Source organism: Macrosteles quadrilineatus, unplaced genomic scaffold (genome assembly GCF_028750875.1).
Source record: "Macrosteles quadrilineatus isolate MER2022 unplaced genomic scaffold, UCM_ALF_1.0 Scaffold_5__1_contigs__length_97177068, whole genome shotgun sequence".
NCBI lineage: Eukaryota > Metazoa > Arthropoda > Insecta > Hemiptera > Cicadellidae > Macrosteles > Macrosteles quadrilineatus.
In genome coordinates this window covers 14,179,463-14,206,961 of record NW_026542598.1, presented here as the reverse complement: position 1 = coordinate 14,206,961, position 27,499 = coordinate 14,179,463, and the positions used below count along the sequence as shown (strand labels likewise).

General features: G+C 34.6%; 1 protein-coding gene across 6 annotated transcripts in view; it reads left to right on the top strand.

Annotated features, from left to right (window-relative positions):
* The window catches only part of LOC128994558 (inverted formin-2-like), a 97,808-nt gene that overhangs the window by 47,180 nt on the left and 23,129 nt on the right, over nucleotides 1-27,499 (top strand). Inside the window, exon 1 of one of the 6 annotated variants that reach the window (XM_054419189.1) lies at nucleotides 19,240-19,275. The exons of the other annotated variants lie outside the window; for them this stretch is intronic. Within the exon in view, the coding sequence (XP_054275164.1) occupies nucleotides 19,274-19,275 (2 nt within the window). The 5' untranslated portion in view covers nucleotides 19,240-19,273. Of the gene's footprint in view, nucleotides 1-19,239; nucleotides 19,276-27,499 lie in introns of those variants that run through there. 6 annotated transcript variants of the gene reach the window in all.

Sequence of the window (27,499 nt, the reverse complement as noted above, 5' to 3'; positions counted from 1 at the left end):
TTAAATTTTGTTTATGTTGCCTTACTTATCATTATCATTAGGTAGACTACCCTAACCGCCGCAGCACACTTTAAAAATGTGGCGGACATATTCTTGAAAAGACTCAAATTCTAATGCATTAGTGAATAAACTGTTTTCTTGTCAAGGTCCCCCCATTTTAACTTAATTTCCCACTCATGGTATGTCTAGTGGAACAACCTAGTAATAGTTTCCTCGCCTGGTGTAGCGTGTGAACGGCAAACGGATTTGTGAACTGCTACTTTTTTCGTTCTAATGAGTGCTAATTACACATACAAAGTTGCAACTGCAGGTTAGTGGCGACTGAAGACCAAAATTATTATAATAAGCGGACACCTTCAACGCGTGCATCGGATAAGTATAATCTGTAAAGACATACTTTTCAAGCGTATATCCACGATACTTAGAATAAAAGAAGGGGACTTCATAATATTATTAAAAAAAACACAGTCCAAACAACAAACGAATGTTTTTTGCGCTTACTTGTTTTGCCGCACTTATTTTCTTGAGCTAACGCAGGATATATAATGTAATATTGTTTTATTGGATCTCCAAAACACAATCACACCTAGAACACCAAAACAACCCAACAGTCTTGGTCCTGCTCCAGCCTCTAAGAAGAGTTTGATTTTTTATACCGAACCCGCGCTGCTTTTCATGATTGGGTGCACATTTATGATTACTATCCTCACTTCCCTCTGAGTGCAAACATTAGAATTTTTTAGTAATATAACATACTTTGTCTGTGTTTTACGCCAATGGCATTTTTTTACTTTTCGAAAGAGCCCGGTCCAAACTACTCAATGTTAACTAACAAGAAAAAATAATTATGAAGGAACAAAATAAATATTGTAGGCCAAGATGACAAATTTTATTTGAAATGATCTTACTGATTGATAAAAAGATTATATTATCAACAATACACATGTAAAACAGCTGATCCATTGTTTTACAATCAGCCAAAGTTTTAGAACGTATAATACATAAAATAATTTAAACGATCAATAGAAAGTTATAGTCCTTGAGTTATTTACGTTCATCTTTTTATTCCGTTGTTGTTTTCCCAGTGATATATCTGATCTGCCAATATTGTATTGAATGTCTCCCAAGTTTTTATTGTGCGAGTCACTGAAGTGATAACTACAACATGGTCTTGCCTTGGTCCAGGTGTCATGTGTCTGCTTTTTGTCACATAAATACCAAAGTGTTCCTGTAAACAATATAAGAACGGAATAAACAAAAATAGTAATGAAAAGTGAATAATAGTGTTGGGTTAAAAACAATGCATGTTAACAGGCGTACAAAAAATAGGATATCAATTTTTGGCTGAGCATTGTATTACATGCAGGTCGCTATTGCGAAATAAGATTAAGAAACTACTCAATAAAAAATGTATAGTATTTTGTAAAGCACTGCTTGTCACCCGGTTTTATAATCAAAGACTATACAATTTTCCTTATACCATTGTTACTAAATTACCATTTAATATAGAACGCAATATGGCGTATTTAAACCCATTCATGAGTGAAGGATGAGTGAATAAAGTTATATGACCTATTTGGTATTGTTTCTCACTCAGCTAAGCTGGTTCTTTAGACATAATCATTTTAAAAAGGCCCTCTCAAGAACTTATTCCAGCATCATCGGTGATGAAACAAAAACGAAACTTACATTTCACCTTATAGCGTTTAAAGTCAACGCAATCTATCTATATCTATAAAATCCAATGTATGTTTGTTTGTATGTTTGTCCTTTATGGACTCTAAAACCGCTCGACAGATTGTAATGAAGATTTCAGGCATTATTAAGCATTATTCAAGGATGGTTTGTGTGAAGTTTGGTGCAGATCCGTCAAAAGGGCTCCGCCCCAGTGGCTCTGGAGTTTCCCATGTTAACCTTATGAGTACTCATATTTAAATGGAATGAAAGAATCTTAACAGCTGGTTCAACTAAACTATTAGTGGGGTCGTATTAGATCAGGCCCATAATTATAAAATCCCTCTCTATAACGTGCAAGAAGCATTTCATGTAACAATTGGGGAAACAACGTTTTTAGGGTATTTCGACCCTGCTGAGCACGAATCTGCCTGTTGCCAACGCGAAATTTGAACCGGAAGTGCGGTATCCAAGATGGCGGCCAAAACTCTTTTTGCCCCATATCTCCCCTGTTAGTTGGCCTAAAATGATGGTTTAAACGTGTATATAGGGGGTTTTCAGATGCCAAACACATTACAACACTCAAAATCGACTAAAATTAAGTTTTGAGGGCATATCTTCCAAAATGGCGCCCAAGATGGCCACCAAAAACTCTAATTTCCGCATATCTCCCTTGTTTTTTGGCTGAAAATAATTATTTAGACGTCTGCATAGGGGTTTTCTCGGATGCCAAACACATTGCAACACCCAAAATTTACTTACATTAAGTTTTAGGGGCATATATTCCAAGATGGCACCCAAAATGGCGCCAAAAACGCTTTTTTCCGTATATATATATATCCCTTGTTTGTTTGTTTAAATTAATTATTTAAACGTCTACAAAAGGTATTTTCTCGGATGTTAATCACATTGCAACACTCACTTCCTTTGAGTTTAGATGACATATGTTTCTAAGGTGGCAATAAAAACTTCATTGTGCTTACGTGAGCTCCGTGCGTATTATTGTATTTAGTGTTTAAAACCAGTCAGATATCTATAAGTATGGCTGAATATGTGCTACTATTTTTGAAATACCAATTGAAATTTAGCAATCTTAAAGTAGAAGGCAAATTGTTTAATGTAGGCTACTCTGGTGGCACCGTAGATAACGCTAGTACAACAGAACCTGTAATTAAGGATTTTTTAGAATTAAGTGTGTATGATGTTGACGAATTTATCACTTATTTAAGGCGAGTTATGTAAAGGTCCAGTTATGTAAATAGATATTTATTGTAAAATATGACGATACCATACGTATTTTTTTATGTTTTACATCAATAAATAATTTGATTTGATCTGAACGTGTAGTCCAACAGAACCTGTAAAAATTATGTTTTAGACCATCCCTAAAATCCGCAAGAAGTGGTGCATGTAAATTAAATTAAACAAAGGTACTTAATAACACATTAATAAATAATAATAAACAATTAGGTTATAATATTAACAATGATACTGTACTGTTATATTGCATTGATCTTGTGGTACCACCCATCAATGGAGGTTTGTTTACCACGGGTCTCAATGGATAAAATATATTTTTAAAGGGTTTTTTTTATGGCAGCATATTGGCCAAGCGTATATAAAAGTTAGTTTATGAAGAGTAAGTAAACAATTATATACATGTGTACAAAATAATTGTTAATAAGGTAAAATCTTTTGTTTTCCAACCGTCTATAAAAGTTTGTTTGTGAAGAGAAAGTAAACATTTATATGCATTTCTACGAAATAATTATTTAAGGTAAGTACAAATTCTATGTAATCCTTAATTTATTTGAACTTAGCAATAGAGAGTTTTTGAACAATTCGTTAAATAATCACGGTAAACGCTATTTGTTATGTTTTCTCCTTTGTTAAATGTGAAAATAACGTATTGCGTCCCTATTGCTAAGTTTGAATAAACTAAGGATTTAATACAAATTGTACTTACCTTAAATAATTATTTCGTAGAAATGCATATAAATGTTTACTTTCTCTTCACAAACAAACTTTTATAGATGGTTGGAAAACAAAAGATTTTACCTTAATAACAATTATTTTGTACACATGTATACAATTGTTTACTTTCTCTTCATAAATTAACTTTTATAGACGCTTGGCCAACATGCTGCCATAAAAAACCCCTTTAAAAATCTATTTTATCCATTGAGACCCGTGGTAAACAAACCTCCATTGATGGGTGGTACCACAAGATCAATGCAATATAAAAGTACAGTATCATTGAATATTATAACCAAATCGTTCATTATTATTTATTAATGTGTTATAAAGTACCTTTGTTTAATTTAATTTACATGCACCACTTATTGCGGATTTTAGGGATGGTCTAAAAAATAATTTTTACAGGTTCTGTTGGACTACACGTTCAGATCAAATCAAATTATTTATTGCTGTAAAACATATAAAAATACGTATGGTATCGTCATATTTTACAATAAATATCTATTTACATAACTGGACACCTTAAATAAGTGATAAATTCGTCAACATCATACACACTTAATTCTAAAAAATCCTTAATTACAGGTTCTGTTGTACTAGCGTTATCTACGGTGCCACCAGAGTAGCCTACATTAAACAATTTGCCTTCTACTTTAAGATTGCTAAATTTCAATTGGTATTTCAAAAATAGTAGCACATATTCAGCCATACTAATAGATATCTGACTGGTTTTAAACACTAAATACAATAATACGGACGGAGCTCACGTAAGCACAATAAAGTTTATATTGCCATCTTAGAAACATATGTCATCTAAACTCAAAGGAAGTAAATAATGAGTGTTGCAATGTGATTAAAATCAGAAGAAAATACCTTTGTAGACGTTTAAATAATTAATTTAAGCAAATAAACAAGAGATATATATATACGGAAATAATAGTGTTTGGCGGCCATCTCGGGTGCCATCTTGGAATATATGCCCCCAAAACCTAATGTAAGTAAATTTTGGGTGTTGCACTGTGTTTGGCATCCGAGAAAACCCCTATGCAGACGTCTAAATAATTATTTTCAGCCAAAAAACAAGGGAGATATGCGGAAATTATAGTTTTTGGTGGCCATCTTGGGCGCCATTTTGGAAGATATGCCCTCAAAACTCAATTTAAGTCAATTTTGAGTATTGTAATGTGTTTGGTATCTGAAAAACCCCTATATGCACGTTTAAACCATCATTTTAGGCCAAATAACAAGGGAGATATGGGGCAAAAAGAGTTTTGGCCGCCATCTTGGATACCGCACTTCCGGTTCATATTTCGCGTTGGCAACAGGCAGATTCGTACTCAGCAGGGTCGAAATACCCTAAAAACGTTGTTTCCCCAATTGTTACATGAAATGCTTCTTGCATTGCCTTTTTTTGAAAACGGGCCTAGTCTATATGAGCTGCATATAGTGGCAGAATATTTCAGTTCTGTCAGACAGGCTGCAATTTTAGGTGGTTATAGTATACAAGATTCTGAACCTAAAACCGCCCAGACCCCAATTTTTAAGGACCTCGGTCGTTCGTAATGACGTCATCAAAATGGCGGCCGTAAGTAAACGACCGAATGCCTGAACCGATTTTCATGAAATTTGGCACACAAGTGCTTGAATACATTATCTCGGCCTGGGTTGAAAATGGTCAAGTTTCAACCAGTCATTTCAAAATGGCGGTCATTCAAAACTAAAAAAAATTATGAGGAAAATAATTGTGAATTGTTTTATACAGGGTGAGTTTTAAAAGAGTTCCCCCCTACTTTTTTATACATTTCTTAAGATATCAACTTTGAACCATGTCAGATCATTGTAGAGTAGCAAGTACTTCATTTTGACTTGGTTTACATTTTTGGCCGCCATCTTGGATCCGCCATTTTGGATACAAAAATATTTTTTCAAATGTAAAGATAGGATTGTGACCCACCGTTTCAAACAAAACCTTTACGCTGAATACGATGCTGCAATCCGTTTAAACAAATTTTGATCCATTCTAAAGTTATGAGAACTTTTTATAACTTTATTTTTAGTCCATTATAACATTGTGCATTTACAAACTAAGGCCATAATCTCAAAATAATGCTAGATAAAGATAAGTGGACACCACCATTCATTGTTGACATATTTTCACTCGATTATGACGGATGTATTTTTTTCAGCCGCCATCTTGGATCCGCCATTTTGAAATGTGATAAATTATTTTAAATATGAAGGTGGTGTTGTGACCCATCATTTTGAACTACTTTTAGCGAATTTCCCATATAGGGAATAAGCTATTACCGTAGTACTCACGGTAAGACCTGGACGCGGGACCGAATTTTTTTTTCGTTTTGAGGTCCCTAGAGGCCAAAAACACCATCCGTTCAAATTCATATATATATATATTTATATATATATATATATATGTGTCCGTCAGCACGATAACTCGAGCAAAAATGATCCGATTTTGATGAAATTTGGTACAAACGTGTAAACGTACGTTTATTCGAACGAGTTCGCGATCCAGCATGATCGGACCATGGGAACGGGGGTTTACGTGGGGTTTTATGGGGTAAAAATAGGTTTTTCCTATTTTTGACCTAAAAAACATAAAATTTAGCAATTTCTTTCCAAACCATTTTGTAGAGCTTAAAAAAACAAATAATTTAGTATATTGAAGCGTTATTATGCGCCTAATGGTTACGGAGAAAATTCCAAAAAATTGTCAATTTAAAATTCCCATGTTATTCTTATGGAGAATAAGTAAACTGTTGTAGTTTGCTTGTTTGTGAACATATTTTGATCAAATTTGGAAAATGTTTTTATTTCTTACTAACTATTCACATTTTACAAAAAAAAAACAGTTTTACCCTCCCTGATGCAGCAAACCTAAGTACTTGAAACTAATTCTATTTAAATAAAGAATAAATGTAATATTTTTAAGTAGACATTTCAGTGTAAATACAATCAGTCAAATGGAAATTCGCTTAGTCTGCAGGTTTGCTGCGGCGGGGGTATTTTTATGTTGAATTCAATGCCGCAATCCGTTTTTCATTGTCATGTTTGGTTTTTGAAATATTGACATTTTAAATCAAAATAATTGTTATATTTCATCAAGAAAGCTTGATAACAAAAAACGGATAAAATAAAAACTAGTCGAAATGAAGTAATCGCTACTCTACAATTATCTGACGTGGTTCGGAGTTGATATCTTAAGAAATGTATAAAAAAGTAGGGAGGGGAACTCATTTAAAACTCACCCTGTATAAAACAATTCACAATTATTTTCCTCATAATTTTTTTTAGTTTTGAATGACCGCCATTTTGAAATGACTCGATGAAACTTGACCATTTTCAACCCAGACCGAGATAATGTATTCAAGCACTTGTGTGCCAAATTTCATAAAAATCGGTTCAGGCATTCGTTCGTTATAGCCAATTCATGGGGACTCAACATCCTCTTACGGCCGCCATTTTGATGACGTCATTACGGACGACCGAGGTCCTTAAAAATTGGGGTCTGGGCGGTTTTAGGTTCAGAAACTTGTATACTATAACCACCTAAAATTGCAGCCTGTCTGCCAGAACTGAAATATTTTCCTGCTACCCAACCTGACTATATCTGATTCTGTGATGTTCAATAACATTAAAAAGTTAATAGGTTTACCAACAGGGTGCAGCACTATATTTTTTTAAGTTATGAGAATAGCTAATTTGCAACCAAAATGTGAGTGAGCGTAGCGAACGAACTTCAACCTGGAGGCGAGTTAGCGTAGCGAACGAGCTAACCTGAAGGCAAGTGAGTGCAGCGAACGAGCTTCAACCTAAAGATGGGTGAGCGTAGCAAACGAGCTTCAACCAGGACGTGATTGAGCCATGCGAACGAGCTCATCTTGAAAATGAACGAGCATGTGACATAAAACCACAATAGGACAGGACGACGTCTGTCGGGCCAGCTAGTAGACTATAAAATAGTGCAATATATCCATGTAACTCAAACTAAAAGAACACATATTCTAAACTGCATATCACAGTGGAAACTACATTTTTGAACAATACAAATCATCATCGCCAAAACAAGTTGTGCTTTCCTCGGAAATCTGTGCCGACACAGTTTCAGAGAATGTAATATGAGGTAAGACATCTTGGACACGATGTAACACGCGTCTATAAGAGGAGGGTTATCAGTAACACTACACGTCTGCAGAGTACACTATGTAGACAGCGGGGGCGGCATAGTGCTAAGTGAGCACTGTAAAGTCAGGTGTCCTAGATTACAATGAAACACGTACAGTTCTTAAACAGGATCGTTTGGTTTGAGGTAAATGGGTATTAGGATATTTTGTAAACGCAAAAAGTAGGTTTTATGGTATATTCGTCGTCTTGAAGTTTCAGTGGGATGAAAACCTACTGTGGTTGTTTTAGACTACGTCCTCTTCCGCCTGGAAAACATGTCTCAATAGGAAACTTTGGATAGTTTTGTGTGTAGAATAGACAAAAAAAACTACAAGATTAGGTATCGGCTGTGGGTGCCCTGAAGGGGGATTGCCCAACTCCGCGCAGTGGTCAAATTTAATCCGAGGAAAAGTTTTATGGCCCCCGAAGGGTTCAGCCCAACTCCGCGCGGTGGTCACTTTTAGTGTCAAGTCTAGCCCCGCGCGGTGGCCACTCCTAATATCTACGTTAGTTGTTTTGGTAAAGTTTTTACCAAAACAAAGGCTACAGCACATTTGCATGGACGTGAGTTGAAGTTTCAAAAAAGTTTGCTGCTGTTATTCCCCGCCGCAGCAAAACTGCAGACTAAGCGAACTTCCATTTGCCTGATTGCATTACCAGTAAAAAATATCTGAAAAAAAATATAAAAAGTATCAAAATATACTATTTATTCCCTATGTAAATAGCATTAGTTTAATGAGTGCACATAGGTTTTCTGCAAGAGGCAGGGTAATAAGTGTTTTTGTGAAATGTCAATAGTTAAGTGTAAAATAAATGCATTTCCAAATTTAATCAAAATACGCTCCTTTTACAGGAAATTACAACAATTTACTTATTCTCCATAAGAATAACATGGGAGTTATAAAATTAAAATTTGTTGGCGTTTTTTCTGTAACCATTATGGCGCATAATAACACTTCGGTATACTAAATTATTTGTCTTTAAGCTCTACAAATTGCTTTCAAAAGAAATTGCAAAATGTATGCTTTTAGAGTCAAAATTGGGAAAACTCGATTTTTCCCCATAAACCCCAGTTTCCATGGTCCGATCGTGCTGGTTCGTGAACTCGTTCGAATAAATGTAGGTTTAACGTTCATATCAAATTTAATCAAAATTGGATCATTTTTGCTCGAATTATCGTGATAACGGACATATATATTTATATGAATTCGAACGGATGGTGTTTTCGGCCTTTGGGACATAAAAACGAAAAATTAAATCAGTGGGTCCAGGTCTTACCATAATACCTACGGTAATAACTTATTCCCTATATGGGAAATTCGCTAAAACATTGGTCTGGGTCTGGCTTCAATGAAAATCCTCTTCATAGACGTCAAATTTGCCATTTAATAAGACTTAAAAGAAATATTTTAACTTATTATACAAGCAAAATTATAGATTCACAACTGGATGTGAAACTTAAAAACCACTATGTAAGAAGTTTAAAAAGTCCGTGCGAAGAGTGGATACGTATGAAAGTATCTGAAATTCACAGTTCACAATTGTTTAATATGCTAATACATTTTATTAACGATTTCATTAGCTTTACGTTACACTTGTGTGCTGCGATCACGGATTTTACCTTTTTATACAGCAATATACTGCAAATTTGCTGTAATCTCTTTTTTGTAAAAAAAAGCTTAGCTCTGCATCTAAAAGTGGCTACAATGGACTTTTTAATGAATAACAAAACTTAATAATCTCTTCCAATAACATTTAACAAAGGAAACATTTTAAAATTATTTTTGTAATCAAATTTAAAGTATAAGTTTTGTTTTTGAGGTTTTCCAATAATGTGATTTAGTTTTTCTGAAAAATTAATAAGATGTTACTTACCGGTACTGTAATCTTTAAAATATTTACGATTGTAAAATGTTTTACTAAGGTTAATATTGCTTCGCATTTTAAAGCTTATAATTATTGTTTAACTATATTCATTTAAATTTATTATGGTTTTAAATAAGTATAACTTTTGTAAATTTGTAAATATTTAACTTATAAAATTTTAGTAGGCTAATAATTTGTATTTTATTTTTAGTCCAGATATTTAAATGAATTGTTCTTTTTTTTGTTTGTTTTGTAAATAATATACACGATGTTTATGTTAACGATGATTAATTTGACCAATTTTGGCTCACTTGTCCTGGAATTTTAAACATTTTGTACGTAGAGTAATTAAATATAAAGTCAATTTTGAAGTCTGAAGTTTTATTAAAATTCCTATACTGCTTTAAGTATTGATATAATTTTGTATTGCAAGTCATAAAAAACATAGAAGTTTGTCGGTCATTTTTTTTCCAATTTGAGGTGTGTAGCTAACTGTTGTATGAAACAGAGATTACAGCTAATTTGTTATAGCAATCCGCGGTTGTATACAAAACTAATATTTTTGAACTTGGTACTAAAGTTCAGAGACCTCATAAGCCTAGTAATATGAATGAGTGAGTTTTGTAGAATTTGGAACGTATAAATTCACTCTTAAATAGTCACTCTTTCTCGCGGATTTTTCAAAACTTCTTATATTAGTGGTTTTTAAGCTTCATCTCCTGTTTTAGGTATATCTTATCTCTTTACTTTCCTATAAATGATAAACATAACATAAAGTATAACACAATTTCATAGTTCAAACACAAACTCTCAGCCGTCAGGGCTGTGAGAGCCAAAATTGACCACTGCGCGGAGTTAGACATGTACCGCGAGGGATCCGAGGTGACCACTGCGCGGAGTTGGACAGTCGGGTTTGACAGATTTCTGACCACTGCGCGGAGTTGGGATAAGCCCCCTTGAAGTTCACCCAAAATCCTTAAGATAACGTAATTGATGAACGTAAGATAACGTAACGTAGTCTATTTTTTTCAGATATATTCAGTATATATACATAGTTTTAGGCTAACTCATCACAGTCAGCACCTGTCCCTGGACAATCTCAACTATTAGGTTACAAATGCGCCCTAACACCACCCCAAAACGACTTTTCGTTCTTAATTGGCCCTCTAAACCTGTGTTGCCTGTACAGCGGAGAAAACCGGCCGGAACGCTTTAGGTTTATCAATAACGAAGATAAACATGGTCTGAGTTACACACCGGCAATCTTTGAACACCGGTAATCTTTGGGGTTGAGTTGACTCTTTTAAATTAAATGTAAATATGACTGTTATTCGTTTTGAAATAACTCCTGTAATACTTTGCGATTGCTCAAATTCGAGCAACATGTACACTAGTTTCCAATTATTGTTCTGCATTGGTAGAAAGGGCGTTATCAAACCCGCGCCACGCTCATTTGTATTCCCCAAATCATAACATAAACTGTAACACATTATACACAAAGTCTTATCATAAATTAATTTTCCGCCACACATTGCCAGATATCAGATCGCCTCAGCACGAACCTTATTTCTATAACGGCCTTGCTCGCATTTCTGCCTACATAACTGAAACTTTCCTTTCCATTACCCGGATAATCTTGACACATCCCACATACCTACGGATAATGTTCAATGTTCAATAGTATAAATAGATCGGCAAAGTGTAGGTAGGGTGGGAATTAAGATTTCCTTGGTAGTTTCTATTTAATGTACACGGCACAGTGAAATGTATAGCAAGCAGTACGCTGTGTTGATTTCACTGCTGGTTAGCAATGCAGGAGACATATTTAAAAAGTTGTATAAGTTATGTCTGGTCTGGCCACCCCCAAGTATTATTTGAAAGTTCCTCAATAAAAAAGAGTTCTTTAAAATTCTAAGAGAATTTTAGGCTCAGGTAAAACACCGAAAGTACATATTACATATGTATAATGGTTACCATAACATAGTGAAGTAGTATTTTTGTATCTTGTCACGTTTAATCTTTGATACAATTTCTCAGCATATATCGACCCTAGTCTTAATATTTATTCTATTTGAAATAGTAAAATTCCTGTATTTTATACCATAGAAATAATATCGTTTACGGACTACGGTGAGTTATAACAATCGGTTATTAGGCATTTTATAGCAATGGATTCGACAAACGCCTAATTTCTTTTAGCATGAAAATATGCAAAGTTGAAAACCTACAAAGAAGGTTATCAAACTAGTCAAGTTTATCAATGAAAGTTGGTACTTATAAAGACAGTATTACACGAAATAGATCAGTGCATTGTCGAATAATTCTTTCATTTAAAAGCTAATTTTGTATGGCAAAAGACTTTACTTCATTAGTTATTATTTACAATTCGTTTTATTAGTTTTTTTTTCAATGTCAGTTACTAACGGACACACGTATTTTATCAGTTTACGCTTCATACTGCAAGCAGGGCATAACATATCTCTCCTTTAGACCTCAATTCTTGATACAGTTTTTGTTAGAAATTCATCTTATCTACACAATTAATTTTAAATGCTACGGAAACTTCCAATCCTCAGAAGAAATTATTCCTCATATCGACTGGTTAGATAATTTAGAGCTCTTGTTTCGGTACTCTTGTGGTTCAAAGGACCAAGGATAGGTGAAAGGCCGTGGTAGACACACAGACAATATATCGGACCTATTGTTGATACGTACTCTAGAACAAGCTGGCTAACAAGTGTCATAGATACGCCTCAGCCAGTCGATTGTTACAATAATTACCGTTTCAATAGCTTAAACTTTCTAACGCACAATTGAATTTGGATTTTTCAAAGATTGTATAACACCGTTATGTAAAATGGTGAGCAAAGTACTGTTAGTAGATGGGTTTAGTTTTTTTAGAGTTGTATTTATTTTATCTTTGGCCACTGTTATTAAATAGATACGATATTATTGGAGTGTTTTGGAAAATGTTAAACACATGCATTATTGGAGTATGCAGTACCAATATTCCATACTTCGGTTGTTTGTTCTACTGTTGTTTATGTTTCGGAGATAATAATGTGAGCAATATGAATCATTTCTATTTTGTGCTATTTCATCGTAAAAAATAAATACAACAATATAAAAAAAAAACAAACAAATATTGATACCTTGGTGAAGGAAAAAACATAGGTGTGCTATTTCCCGTCATATGCTAAAATCACCCAGATTGCAAACAAAAACCACCTGATTGTATTGCCATATAAGTATATATTTGTTTTGATTTGATTGATATTGTTTTTTATATTTTTTTCTTAATGGTGAAATGGGGTTTGCAATCTGGGTAACGTCAGCGTATGACGAAAATAGCACAAATATGTTTTTTTTCTTTCCACCATGTATTGATGCTACATGAATACTATTTCAAAATCACTTACTGTAACATTTTTATTTGTGGTCCTTGTCTTTTCGTGATTTAAGTATTTGAGTTGTCAATCTCTGTGGTCATCTGATACCATACTTCTTAACTGTAGGCCCTATACGCACAAATAGACTACTATTTGATAAGTTTATTCTAGTGTAAACCTGATTCCGTTCATACATGACTGGAATGCTGAAAAAATATTGTGTTTATTATTCCCCTTATCCATACGGCTGGGGTTTTGTTCATGTATGAACAATAAATCATACAGCTATGTAAAACATGTTTCATAGCTGATATTGTTACCTTTAACATCGACCTTTTGTTGGACACTAGTTCAACGAACTTATCCCATAGAGACGCAGAGTCTTCCATGATTTTAAATCTATCTCAGCACATATTCCTTTTTAAATTGTACTATGTTAATATAATTTCACCTCCTATTTCTTATACGCCACCTTGACCTCTAGACATTCGTGTGTCAAGTCATATCCAGACTTCCTGTCGGTCTCTCAGTGAGAGGCTGTAGTCACCCCCCAGTTGTCACCCTTCACCAACAGCTGATTGACTGTGCCCTCAATGGATTTACTGTTCTACAATTGGTTTGAGTTGAGGTTAGGGGAGATAAGGCGGAAGCCGGCGGTCACTTGATGGGAAATTATGGGTCATTGATGGTCGATAAGTCAAGTGACTTCAGGATCCGTCTCTGTCGTGTCTGCTGTGAAGTGGATGGATATAATTGTGTAAGAGTTGTCGCAAATGTGTAAACACGTATGAAAAATACTGCGTGTAAAACAGTGCAGAAAACTGAGAAGGTAACCAAACTGATGACAAAGGCACGGGAGATTTGACTACTATACTTTTATAAAAAACTTTCTCTTAGAAGAGATTGTGGTGGAATAATATAATCTGTGCTAAACTATTATTGAAGAGCTGAACGTTGAACCAAGCGGGTATAATGGCGAACAAAGGGATTTATACAGTACCAGGATTTTGAAAAAAAGGATAGAAGGGATACATCCCTCTATAGCAGAGTGGTTTAGTGCTCGCATTTAAATCTGCAGGTTGCTGATTTGATTTCAAACAAGATCGTTTCTGAACCTAGATGCCATTTGTCATCGGTCTATTGAATAATGATGCAATAAAAAATAGCAAAACCATTGAAAATCTCTAAGGGTGTAGACACACAAATACAAATTTAAAAGCCATCATAATTTGACATGGTGCATAGAAAACTTAAATTCTTGCACTTCTTATGTGTAAGGGTCCTATTTTGTTTCCTCTAAGTTTTTTTTAGAACTCACACTATCGTTATGATAAGTGACGTAACCAAATATTGTCAAACTGACAAAATGCAAACACTAAAGTAAACAATATTAACACCACGGACTGGGTCCGCACCCTGGTTGTTTGACACCCTCTAAAACAGCTGATAAAAGGCGTGTTTGTCCTGTGAGGAATTCTTCCCTCTCGTAATGTGGCTGCTATTTATACGATATCCAACAATGCAGTTCTACACTTGTAATCACAAGAACAGCTGTTGCCGGGGATCACGGAGTTTTCAGAAAACGCCCTCTCTCTCTCTCTATCTCGGATAGTAGTTATAGGTGATATTTTTTTTTTATTGAAGAAAGGAAATATTTTTTAATTACACTGTCTCAAAAACAGCTGTCTTACGGATCGTTTTGAGTCCCTAAAGATAGCTTTTTGCGAACTAGTCCGTAAAATTTAACAGACTCGAATCATATGGTTACCGGTATGTCAAAGCTTATCTCAAAAACAAATCAGCTGTTCTGGTCAATTAAAATACTTCAACAATATATAAACAAACTTTGTTTATTTCTTACATAACCTAATTCACTCAGTTACTGTATTTTGGAGTAGTAAAGGAGAAAATGTTTTTCTGCTATAATATATGACAATGTAATGAAAAATATTGTTCGTAACTCGTCCTAAAATGTTTTTTGTGGCTTAATCGAATTTCCGAAACACGATATCGTCCCAAAAAACTTTAAGGACTAGTAACGAAAACTACATTTTTTTTTATACCGCAGCTTAAATAGCCGTGTTTATAGGCTACATGCGTTGCGGGTCCAAAGTAATATAGGGAGTAAAAACAGCTGTTGTTAGCGAAATTGTAAATTTTGATTGTAGCAATCGCATGGACAGAAATTATTTATCGACTGTTTTATTAGGTAATATTTTAGCTTATTGTTTCATTCTTGTCAATGGTTGACATATCGATGGTATAATGTAATCACAGTCACACAATCGTAATAGACGAAATGATTAAATCACTTAATAAACAGCTGCTTATTTACATTAGCAGAATTAAAGTCAGCCTGGAAGTAGTTTTGAGAAATCTTTACATGAAAAGTATTTTCGTTTTCTAGCATTGTTTGTTAATTAATGATGTAATATGACAAAAAGTATAGTTCATCACGCGGGTAAAAAGGAACCTTTTAACCCTCACTCATTTTCCGACCTCGGCTTCACCTCGATCGTAAAACTTGAGCTCGGGTCGAAAAGAGTGACTTTACGCACTAGTGATGAAATATACTATTAGTTGGATGTATTCATCATACATTCAAACACTATGTTCATATGTGTTAAACAATATTCCTCATCATATAATCTGAAGAGGGGAAATATTGTCAGAGAAACTATTTAGTTCATTGAAATAACATAATCTTGAGTTTTGTAAAATTATAAAATTGAAATAATTATACTGTATTTGTTTACATCACTATAAATACTTTAATAAGTAATTTTCGTGAATACACCATAGTACTTCTCTACTAGCCATACTGTGTATATACTGCAATAGGTCGAACGTGTGATTCCTTCAACAATATAACCATGGCATGAACTTTAATATGCGCACTCAGACTAAACATATTGGTTTTATGTAGCGTTAATAATTGGTTCTTTTGTGTAAACTGCATTGCAGACTGGTACCAAAAGGTATATTAGACAAAGACACAACATTTGGACTGGTTATCGAATATACATGATCTTTGCATATTATCTCCTGGTAAGTCTGAATTAACTTATGCCTTTTGTTTCACAAAACTTTGATATTTCTAAGTTCAGTTACCTACTTAAAATTTCACTGCCAAGTATGTTTATATAACGAAACTTGCTCCAACTTTGCTCAAGACAAACTCAATCGCACTAATTACTTTGTGCTACCTTAAAATGATTTTTTGTTTGAATATTTAAAAAATAATTAATTTGAAACTGTAAATTTAGTTGTATTTATTTTGTACTTGTTACTTCTATTTCGTTCGATAGTAGTGTACAAGGGAATATGTAGGCCTACTTATTTCCTTGTCTGTGGTAGTACCATAGATTAAAGGAGTAGACTCTTTTAATCTAATCTATCCATCTCCTTAATTTGTCTACTCCTTTAATGGCAGTACTAATATGCACTGGTAATGTGTACGTCTTGCCGTTCAGGTAACTAAATTGACACAACCAACTGTTTTAGCTTTAATGATATGTATGTATGGTGTTTAAGAGTTGTAGCATTGACTATTGGATTAATAGTCAAAGGTTGTTGTTTTGTGTAATTTAAAATTAGACGAATCCAAGAATCTCACTCTACTTATGTCGGGTTTCATTTGTTTATACTTAACCGTAAATTTGTTTACAAATGTAAAAATCCTATTTCCACAGTAAGTGACTGGATGCCACATTTAATTTCGTAAAAAAAAGCGCTGTAATTCATAACTCAATCACGCAATTCCCCTTCAACCCAGAGACAGAAGGAATATAGTTTTTTTATTGAGAATATTAGCTTCCTCTTTTTTTAAGCCTGTATTATATAGATTTTAAATCTTCGCATAAAAACTGTCCATAGCATCTCTATGAAATTTACTGTAAAGTGATTAAGCTTCTCAAATTCTAAAGAGTATGGTTTGTTATAATTTAAAATATAAAAAACGCGGTCCAGACTGTGAAGTCCGCATTAAACCATGCATTCGCGTGTTTGATATGCACATGTTCCTGTCTTGGAGCCGTTCCAACACTTCCAGTTCCAAGTGCGGCACCGGCTCCGACGCAGTTCCAGTTCCAGGAGCTGTCTGCACATCTACATACACATAATGATGTATTACAATGAACCACTACGTTACGTACGGTAATCCTCCATGTTCTGCTTATTCAGCACGTCACGCTCTGTTACGCTTCCTGTGTTGCTATCGGACGCATCGGACACTAAAGTGACGATGAGGAATCGCCTGAGGTTAATGTCCATTTAAACTAAGTCATTACAAACTTGAAAATTTTTTCTCAAATTAAATGATTAAGTTAAATAATATTTTGTGAACTTGGTTCCATGTATTTATTTTGTCCTCAAGTGGAACCTCCGACAAAAATAATTACGTGTGTGCGAAATGAAAACTTAGTTTCCTGTTATCGCGATAAAGGGTTCCATCTTTTTGGAATCGGGTTTAAATCAATTGAATATGAAGAATGAAGGATTGTAAGAAACAAAATTACCACATTCGTCAGGATACACCACTTTTTTGGATTTCAACGTCTTAAAAATTGAATGATTAGAAAGGAACTTGAAAACAAAGAATTTACCGGGTTCTCTCCCAGGAATGGTAATATTCCTCTCGTATATTTTTATTGCAGCGTCAGGATCGTAATCGCTTTACAATGTTTGATCGCTTCACAATTGTCACGTGTAGAGCGATCTATATAATGATGTTTTGGAATTTATACAACACGTTTACAGTATTATAAACTGGGTAGTGATAACCATGTTTACAGTTGTAACACAGAACTAACAAATGAGTACAAGAATGATGACTTGATAGTTTAATTTTAAACTACCTTAAACGTGATCGAATAATTTCTAAGAATAACCACCAAAAACAACATATTCATTATCTTTGGAGATCCCAAACGCGAGCCGACTTGTACATAAAATGTAGGCTTTTAGCTTGTTTACATCGTTTTACCGCTCGTCTGGACGAAGAGTTGACTGTAGGAACGGCCATTCGTCATAGTGGCCACCGTTCAAAGAGAACTCCCGCCAAAAATAACACTCCACGAGAATTCACGGCTCAAAGGTCAGAGAAATATTTCGTGCTGGAGCGCTGGAGCCGCCCGCGTCCAGACCGGCGGCGACGGAAATAAATCAGGACGGCGTTGCTTTTTGGACTTCCGGTCGCGTGTTTGAGCGGGAATATTCGGCGGGTGGACAGTTGATGATTGTAGGTAATTGCAGGCTTCTGTGAACAACGCAAACATTTTTAAGGGCATGTTACTAAATAACAATAATAATTATAATAATATAAAAAAAAACACTCCCGTCGTGGTTTTGTATCTTTCAGAGAAAGACAATTTCTGTATAGTGGCTCTCTATTGCGATTTTATTAACAGACTCATAGTAAAATAAAATTTACATTTTCGTCCACAGCCAGAGTAAAAAAATACTGGCTCAATTGATTTTTTGCTAATATAGTAAGAACATAACACACAATGAACTGAATCAATTTACCAAGATATATAAAGACATACCCAAGAAGCAATCTACAAGCATTAATTAACCCTCAACTAAAATAATAATATGTTGTCACCCAAGACAATGAACTGCAATTAGCACTTTTCTGCCATTGGTAACCAAACGTAAATATAAAATTAACTTAATCAATAGCTTGTAGTTGTTTTAAGTTGATTATGTTAGTTAAGAGTACTGTAGGTTCATGTTCACAATATTTTACAAGAATATTTGGATCATAAGTGTCACTTCCTTCAAAATGTTCACTCTTTAAATTAATTTGAATTATAGTCAACGTTTTTCACCAAAAAGTAAAATCTTTGCACTGGGGTGGTTATTTTATAAGTAAAGATTGGCAAAAACCGCATTATGCATGCATATGTTATAACTCGAATATACACATCACAACAACATATAACGTGACCTTCACAACTATTTACCTCCAAGCGAATATTATATCACGGTTGCACAACTAGATCCGATATACATCTTATCCAACTATTGCATAATGTTCTTTTTGTGAGAACTAGTTTTTATTAGTGTGGATACATTGGTTATTTGATGTGCGGTAGTCAGTCTTGGAAGTGTTGTTGTCGTGGGTTGTAGGACGAATCTTGAGATCCGAAATGTGATGCAGCCGTTAACAGGAAAAGTGATAAATGTGAGTTTAAAATAATTTATAGTCTGTGATCAGTGTTAAAATTATCATACTTTCATGGTATGCAATACAAGAACAGTTATCCCTCATATGTGAGAGCTGTCTTTTCTTGATTATTTTACTTGATAGGCGTACCTAGAGTCCAAAGGTAAGCTTTTTAAACAAACGTATCACCATCGGCGATGTGGGCAATTTAAATTCGAGCTTCTCGGACTGAAGACACGCGCTGAAACACTATACAGTAGTAGGCCATCCATGTGATCGCTATTGTAAACCATCTGCTCGACTGTAAACTCTTGTAAGTCAAAACTGTATTCTTCGTTGATCATTTTTCTTTCTTGAGTTTCCATAATTCATTACTGATATAGTAAAACTCAGTTATATAGTTTTCTTCATAGCAATGTAATTAATTTCGATAACTGTTACTGTCCCTGCGATACCTGTGGGTAAACAATAGATGTATGTGTAGTCAAGATATGTTGGATGTTGGATGTTGGTCAGACTCCAAGAATGTGTCCTAATTAAGTCACGCTGTCTACAGACACGCCGAGGATCTCCACGTTTGTTGATGTTGATGTTGATGTTGATGTCCGTCTGACATGTTGTAGGTGTGAGAGTGATGTTTTCATTTTATGGTTTTGCAATACACTTTGGATATTTTTGTATCAGCCTGAATACTTTGCACAAATACAACAGCGACGTTCGTCGTGTCTTACTTCATGCAAAACTTGGGAATCTTCAGAATAAGGTGTTTAGCTTTAGGATTCTTATTGAGATTTTATTAGCAGGCATTTTATTAGTGAGAAATAGTCTATATTTTTATTGTCATAATGTAAAATTACTTATCTTCACTTAAAAGCAAATTTATACTAGGTCACAGCACAGGAAAATGAGGGAGTACAATATTTGAGCGATTTAATCACATTGAGCGAAAGTGAAAATAATCAGTTTATCAGTATCCAGGGATTTATGGAAAACAGTTGTTGATGGAACCTTGGAACTGATTGTCTGCTGTACCGATTGTATGATTAATCAATTATTATTATCAAATTGAGATAATTAGCAAACAATTGAGATGGTGACGCCACCTAGGATTTTTGCCCAAATTCATATTGTGTAGAATGGTATGAGATGATCTGTTTAGCTTTGTTTCTAACTAAGATCAGCCGTTTAATCAGCCAAGATTATCTATATATAAAGCCAAAAGTACCCATGAACTTTTGAGGAAACTACAAGTCACACCCCCATAAACCATATACTTAAAATGTTCCTCATGACGAGAAACCTTGCGCAAAATTATCCATTATTTCATAAATTGTCCTATAAGGTCGTAATTGCTTTCCAAAGGGAACTTTCCATTTACCTAATGTTAAAAATACCTCAGCTGTTATTATGTGTTTGTATTACCATTATAGTCCAGTCAAGGAATGAGGTGTAGAGTGCGTGAGCAGGTAACTAAGCGATTCCTTCAGAAACTTGTTCAGGGGGCTTAGGGTGTTAACATACCAAAAGTCCTGACTCCTAGGTGGTGAGCCAGGGGGTGGAGGGGGGAAAAAGGGGGGGGAGAAAGGTAAGCATTTTGGGTTTTTTGATTATATCTCGAAAACTATCAACTTTTTGTATACTATAGTAAATTATAAAATTGAAGAAGATTAAATTTTCTACAAGAAAAGTATATAATGTGTTTATTTTGGTTCAACAGATTACGAGTTATAACTTATTTAATTGATATCTTATTAAAATCTCCTTCCATAAGAAATACATGTAAATTAGTATGCGAAAAGGGGCGAATCCTATCCGCCCAAAGGAAATATAAATGATATTCTGGAAATCTTGACAAAATTTCCAGTAATTTGACACTTTAATCATTAAAATTGATCCAAAATTAAGGCGAGGGCGAGGTAACAAAATGTCGAGTTATGGTGTTTTTTTATTGGAAATATAAAAAAAACCTTAAATCATCCCATTTTTAAACGCTCACCCTCGCTTTAATTTTTGACAAAATTTCATGATTAAAGTGTCAAATTACTGGAAATTTTGTCAAGATTTCCAGAATATCAGTTATATTTCCTTTGGGCGGATAGGATTCGCCCCATTTCGCATACTAATTTACATGTATTTCTTATGGAAGGAGTATTTTAATAAGATATCAATTAAATAAGTTATAACTTGTAATCTGTTGAACCAAAATAAACACATTATATACTTTTCTTGTAGAAAATTTAATCTTCTTCAATTTTATAATTTACTATAGTATACAAAAAGTTGATAGTTTTCAAGATATAATCAAAAAACCCAAAATGCGTACCTTTTCCCCCCCTTTTTCCCCCCTCCACCCCCTGGCTCACCACCTAGGAGTCAGGACTTTTGGTATGTTAACACCCTAAGCCCCCTGAACAAGTTTCTGAAGGAATCGCTTAGTTACCTGCTCACGCACTCTACACCTACTTTTGGATCATTCATTGACTGGACTATTACTGTATTCTGTTTTGTTTATTTCAGCTTAACTTAACCAATCAATAGTTTTATTAATACTTATGTAGTAAACGGGGTGGAGCCCGTGGGTAACAGCTAGTTTATTTAATGCCCATAATGATCAGGAACAGCTGGATCCAGTTTTGAACCAGAAAACGCTACCTACAGACTTTTCTCAAGATTGAACCGGTGACCTTTCGACTTTTTGGCGAGCACTTTAACCTCTCAGCTACCGAGCTACCAAGCCAATTGATTTGAGAGTTTAAGTTATGATCTGCCAATATGTTGTTTCTTTAAAGATAGCTCTTAACAATATATCCAAGTTTCAACATGAATTCTGAATTCATACGTAATCTCTTCACCCAAAATTAGTTAAAAGACAGAAATTTTTATTTCACGACTTAAAATTACTACTAACAGTCAAGCTATTGATCTGTGATGGATTATCAATTTAGGAAATCGATAAGCGAAATCATTATAGGAAGTAAATCTGATCATCCATTATGTCACTCGTTTGTTGAACAAACAACCAAACCAACATTCATCAATCAGCTTGTTCTCCACTGTGGAAAAGAAACAAAAACAAGTATCCCAACAACTATGAACGCTTAAATACGACATACTGCTTTAAACCGCAATGCTAATTTTTACTACAGTTACAACACTTGTCCTCTTACCGGTTTTACATGCAAAGGTTCGCAAATCGTTTTGTGGAAATCCAATTTCTCGTAGGGAAAATTAATAACAGGCCCCAGCAGTCGACATGCGAACTCGAGTCTCGGAATTTGTTATTTCTGGGGCCCGGCCTAGGCGTGCATAGGCTTGTTTGTGTTTACCGGGGCTAATATCATATCGGGGAGAATATAAGTACATGTAGTTGTTTTTATAGTTTAGACCCTTATGATGAGTTTATCTTATACTAAAGCAATTAATATCTTCTTACCTATTACATTTCTAAACTCTTAAAGGTTCTTCCCTCACTAATCTAGGTCAGTGTCTAGTCTATGATTTATATTTCATTTTCATGGCCTAATTGTTTAATTTAATTGTTTTTTTTTTCAACCTGTTCCAGGTATATTCAAAATTATATCAAGCTTATACCAGATGCAATACAGACTAGATGTATTTTTCTAGAGAAAAATTTACTTTCTTTTAAAAAATTACAACAAATCTGAGTACCATTGTTAAGAAAACTAACTTCCTTCAATTTTGAATATTTAAGTCCAAAATTTGCCAAAGCCATCTGCACTTAAGTTCAAAGGTTATTATGACACAGAAATTAAAAACCTTTCTGATACAATTTAAAACAGAGTAACACAATCTGGCGACAAAGGTATTCAACAAATAACATACAGGATATAGGTGATATAAAAGTGAGTAACTTCATGATTAGAATTTTGTATTGGCACTTTTATACAAAAATATAAAATACGCAATGTTGAAATGTTTATCATATCCATAATCATATCATATCCCTGAATGGAAGTGCTAAAAGGAGGAAGCAAAGCATGGAACAAAGAGGATGAATGAACCCTGATGTGCGAAATACATTCAGAATTGCAAATACCCTACAAATACCGAGTGATTCATTGATCGCTGGATATCGAGATTCAGACAGCGCGTCGGACATCCTCTAGGTCTCCTTGGCAGAGCATTGCCACGGCCAAAGTCTGTAGTGCCAAGCTGCCATGCCACGGTATTCTGGCACTGCATGGGAAACATATACACCTTCCTGTCTCATCGGGTAATGCAACCAATTTCAATATATCTGAAATACATTTCGTACAGCAGATAAAGAAAATCGACAAGTTTAAGTTAAAATAATACTGTACTGGTTTCCAATATCCTTCGTCCAGTTTGTAAAGATTAACTCGTATTTTCGTGTGGTATACAATGAATTTTCAGAATTTGATGGTTTTAGTCCAGTCAATAAAGGTATTGTAGAGGACATGGAGAGGGGGAATTTTTTTTCTGCGGGAATGTGTTCGGGGTAGTTAGAAGATAAAAATACCAAAAGTCCCCGCCCCTGGCCCTGCTGCTTCAGCGGGGGGAGGGGGGGAAAGGCCCCATTTTTTAGTTTTTTACTTCTACACTGAAAACCGTGCATCGCACGGAAAAAATGTAAATTATAAAAAGAAAGATGATGAAATTCTCTACAAGAATGGTCATATTCATTTCTTCCGAATATGCATTGGTTTAAAAGATATTCTCAAAATAATATAAAAATTATTAAATAAATTGATTTTTCATGCGTTTTTTGTCAAATAAGTTTATATAATCCATTAGCCTGTTGTTGTTTCACATCAATCAGGATAGAAAACAGGTTTATTAACATTAACCTATATAATATAATATATCAATCGTATATATTGTGTTAAAAATTGTGTATATAAATTTAAATAAGTTATGTATATTTGTCATGGAAACAAGTAATTTTGGCATAATTATTACACTAAAAATTAAAAAGATTATAGTTGTAGCTATATTTGTCCAGGTTTATTTATATCAATTACCGAAACCAAGACTTCATACTATTGTTCATGGTCTCGGTCTCTCCATAATCCAATTCTAGTTCATTAGACTCAATATCTGCTATCGATGTGAGAGTGCAGTGTATATATTCTTCATCATCCTTATTTATCAGAATTGGCATTCTATTTAAACGGCCCCCTTAGCAGTTCTGGCATAACGGCCAACGAGGAACATTTAATGGACATTTCATTGCATGTACATCTTTCATTGCTACAATCTTTAGTATATTTGCAAAAAACAAGCCCAATATTTCTCATGGGTTAGGTGGTTCATTGGTTAAAACTGGGTATAGATTACCTTTTTTGCGCTCCCAATCCCACATTTCTGAGGGTAGTTGGTTTTCCAAACAGAGTTGTCCTTGATTAAATGATACAAATGATAAAATATCAAATATTTCTAAACTGACAGCAATTTTTGAAAATCACCCACTCTTCCCTGAAACTTTCCTTCCCTGAAAAGGATTTGTATAAGTTAAAAAAGTTATCAAGATTTAAAGGATTGTTAACGATTTGAACCTGCTCCATTTCCCTTTATTTAATGAGAGTGGTATGAGTAAAGACCAAAAATGCCTGCACTGTTCAAGTTCTTTGGAACCAACCAACAACAGTTTTAACGACTTTTAATTTGGTTATCGATGGGCTATTTCTCACGCATAAGGTTATATGGCAAACTCAAAGGGGATCTTCAGTGTCTGCGATATATGTGATGGATACGTGAGGTACGTGGATATTGTATTATTACTATTACCTTGTAAGGTAATGCATTGTTGTTTTTGACGTATATAGCAATTCAGAAAACAGCACGAAGATGGCAGACCAAGAAAGACGCTACAGTTTGAAAAATCAGTAGCAGTGGCGGTCCCAGAATTTAATTTCCGTGGGGGGGCCTACGGTTAACCCCCCCCCCCCCGAAAAAAATGTGGAATTTAAAGCACAATAACGTATTTTGATATGCATTTGAGCTCAAAAATATCTTCAAGCTAATAGTATTTATGTTAGCTAATAAAATATTTCGGAGAGGATATATACCTCCCACCCCTGAGGGACCGCCACTGGTCAGAAGATATTCATTTGAACATAGACACCAAAATTATAGTAACCAGGAACAGTTAATCCCTTAACCCAGTATTTTGCAAATGTACTAAAGATTATAACAGTGCCAGATGTGCAATTTGCGCATGCAAGAAAATGTCCAATAATTGTTCTCCGTTATGCCAGAACTGCTAAGGGAACTTTTTACATGAAATGCCCATTCTGATGAATGAGGAAGATGAAGAATATATAGGCCTACACCGAATTCTCACTTCGATAGCCAATATTGAGTCTAATCAACAAGAATTGAATGATGGAGATGTCCTAGATGGTGGTTTTCAGTTCCAGATGGCACCAGTTTTTGCGACAGAAGTCGGACCCTCCCGTCCCAAGTGAGCCAGACCATGAACAATAGTATGAAGTCTTGGTTTCGGTAATTGATATAAATAAACCTGGACAAATATAGCTACAACTATAATCTTTTTAATTTTTAGTGTAATAATTATGCCAAAATTACTTGTTTCCATGACAAATATACATAACTTATTTAAATTTATATACACAATTTTTAACACAATATATACGATTGATATATTATATTATATAGGTTAATGTTAATAAACCTGTTTTCTATCCTGATTGATGTGAAACAACAACAGGCTAATGGATTATATAAACTTATTTGACAAAAAACGCATGAAAAATCAATTTATTTAATAATTTTTATATTATTTTGAGAATATCTTTTAAACCAATGCATACACGGAAGAAATGAATACGACCATTCTTGTAGAGAATTTCATCATCTTTCTTTTTATAATTTACATTTTTCCGTACGATGCACGGTTTTCAGTGTAGAAGTAAAAAACTAAAAAATGGGGTCTTTCCCCCCCTCCCACCGCTGAAGCAGCAAGGCCAGGGGCGGGGACTTTTGGTATTTTTATCTTCTAACTACCCCGAACACATTCCCACAGAAAAAAATTTCCCCCTCTCCATGTTCTCTACACCCCCCTTTTGAGCATTCATTGACTGGACTATTTAGTAAGTTTTGAATTTTTTACATCCGTATAGGGAAATATTGTTGACGAAATCTTCGATCATGTTTGAAGTGCTACTATCACAAATCGTTGGTATAAATGTTGTGTAACATTCCGAGTGTTTTATGACATGTTAAAAGTTTCATCACATTCACCCCCCTCCCCCCAAAAAATATATAAATAAAAACTAATCAAAATATCAAACAGTTTGATTGAAAACAATCATTCATAAAACATAAAACCTGCAACAGAGAAACAAGTAAATATCGCCAATCAGTAGTAAACGAAGAACCACGTGTACCACTGAGCTCCCTTCTCCGCGGACGTAATGTGAACATGATTAGGACGAGTTGTATGAAAATAAATTGTCAATACGGACTTACCATGTCTAGTTATTCTATTTACTGAAAGAAAACTACACTTTCCACACATAGTATACAGTAATATAGAAAAAAATAGGCTACAAGGCTATAGTACATAAAATGTATTACACCTGAGTTATTGTAAAATAAGTATCCACGCAGTGCTTCAACTAACGTCATATAACAAGCACGTGCATTATATCAAAGTACATATCAACCCGATATTTTTAACACAGCAGCATAACCCGAAGACTCCGCCCTCTCTTCAATGAAGACATAACACTACACGACAGATATCATCCATAGACGACACCTATCATATTTGTTTAACAACAGGCGACCGTTCCACACATTCCGTCTATTTCTGAACACCCGGTTCGCCCATTCAGAGGTCTCTGGATCGATGGAGCCAGTTTAGAGGTCTGTGGCGCGGCGTGGCGATAAAAGTGTCAACGGCAATCAAAGTGACTCGCGCGGCGTTTTGTTGGACAGCTTGTTATAATGAGTTGCATATGCTTCCTGTGCATCGCTGGGGTCAGTGCATCATTAGTGTCAGAGTGCATCTAATATAAATAGTGAACAACTAATAAACAGTATAAATATTTCTGGAGGATAACATCGACTAACCAAAGGGAGTATGTTTTATCTATAACTGTTACGGAAATTCAAATAATGCCTATGAATATCCTATTTGACATATAACACAGTTATAACTATGTCACTGGAAAAATGTCAGAGTTTTTCTTATCCATAAATAAACACAACACTAGGTATGAGGCCTCAGGTCCGT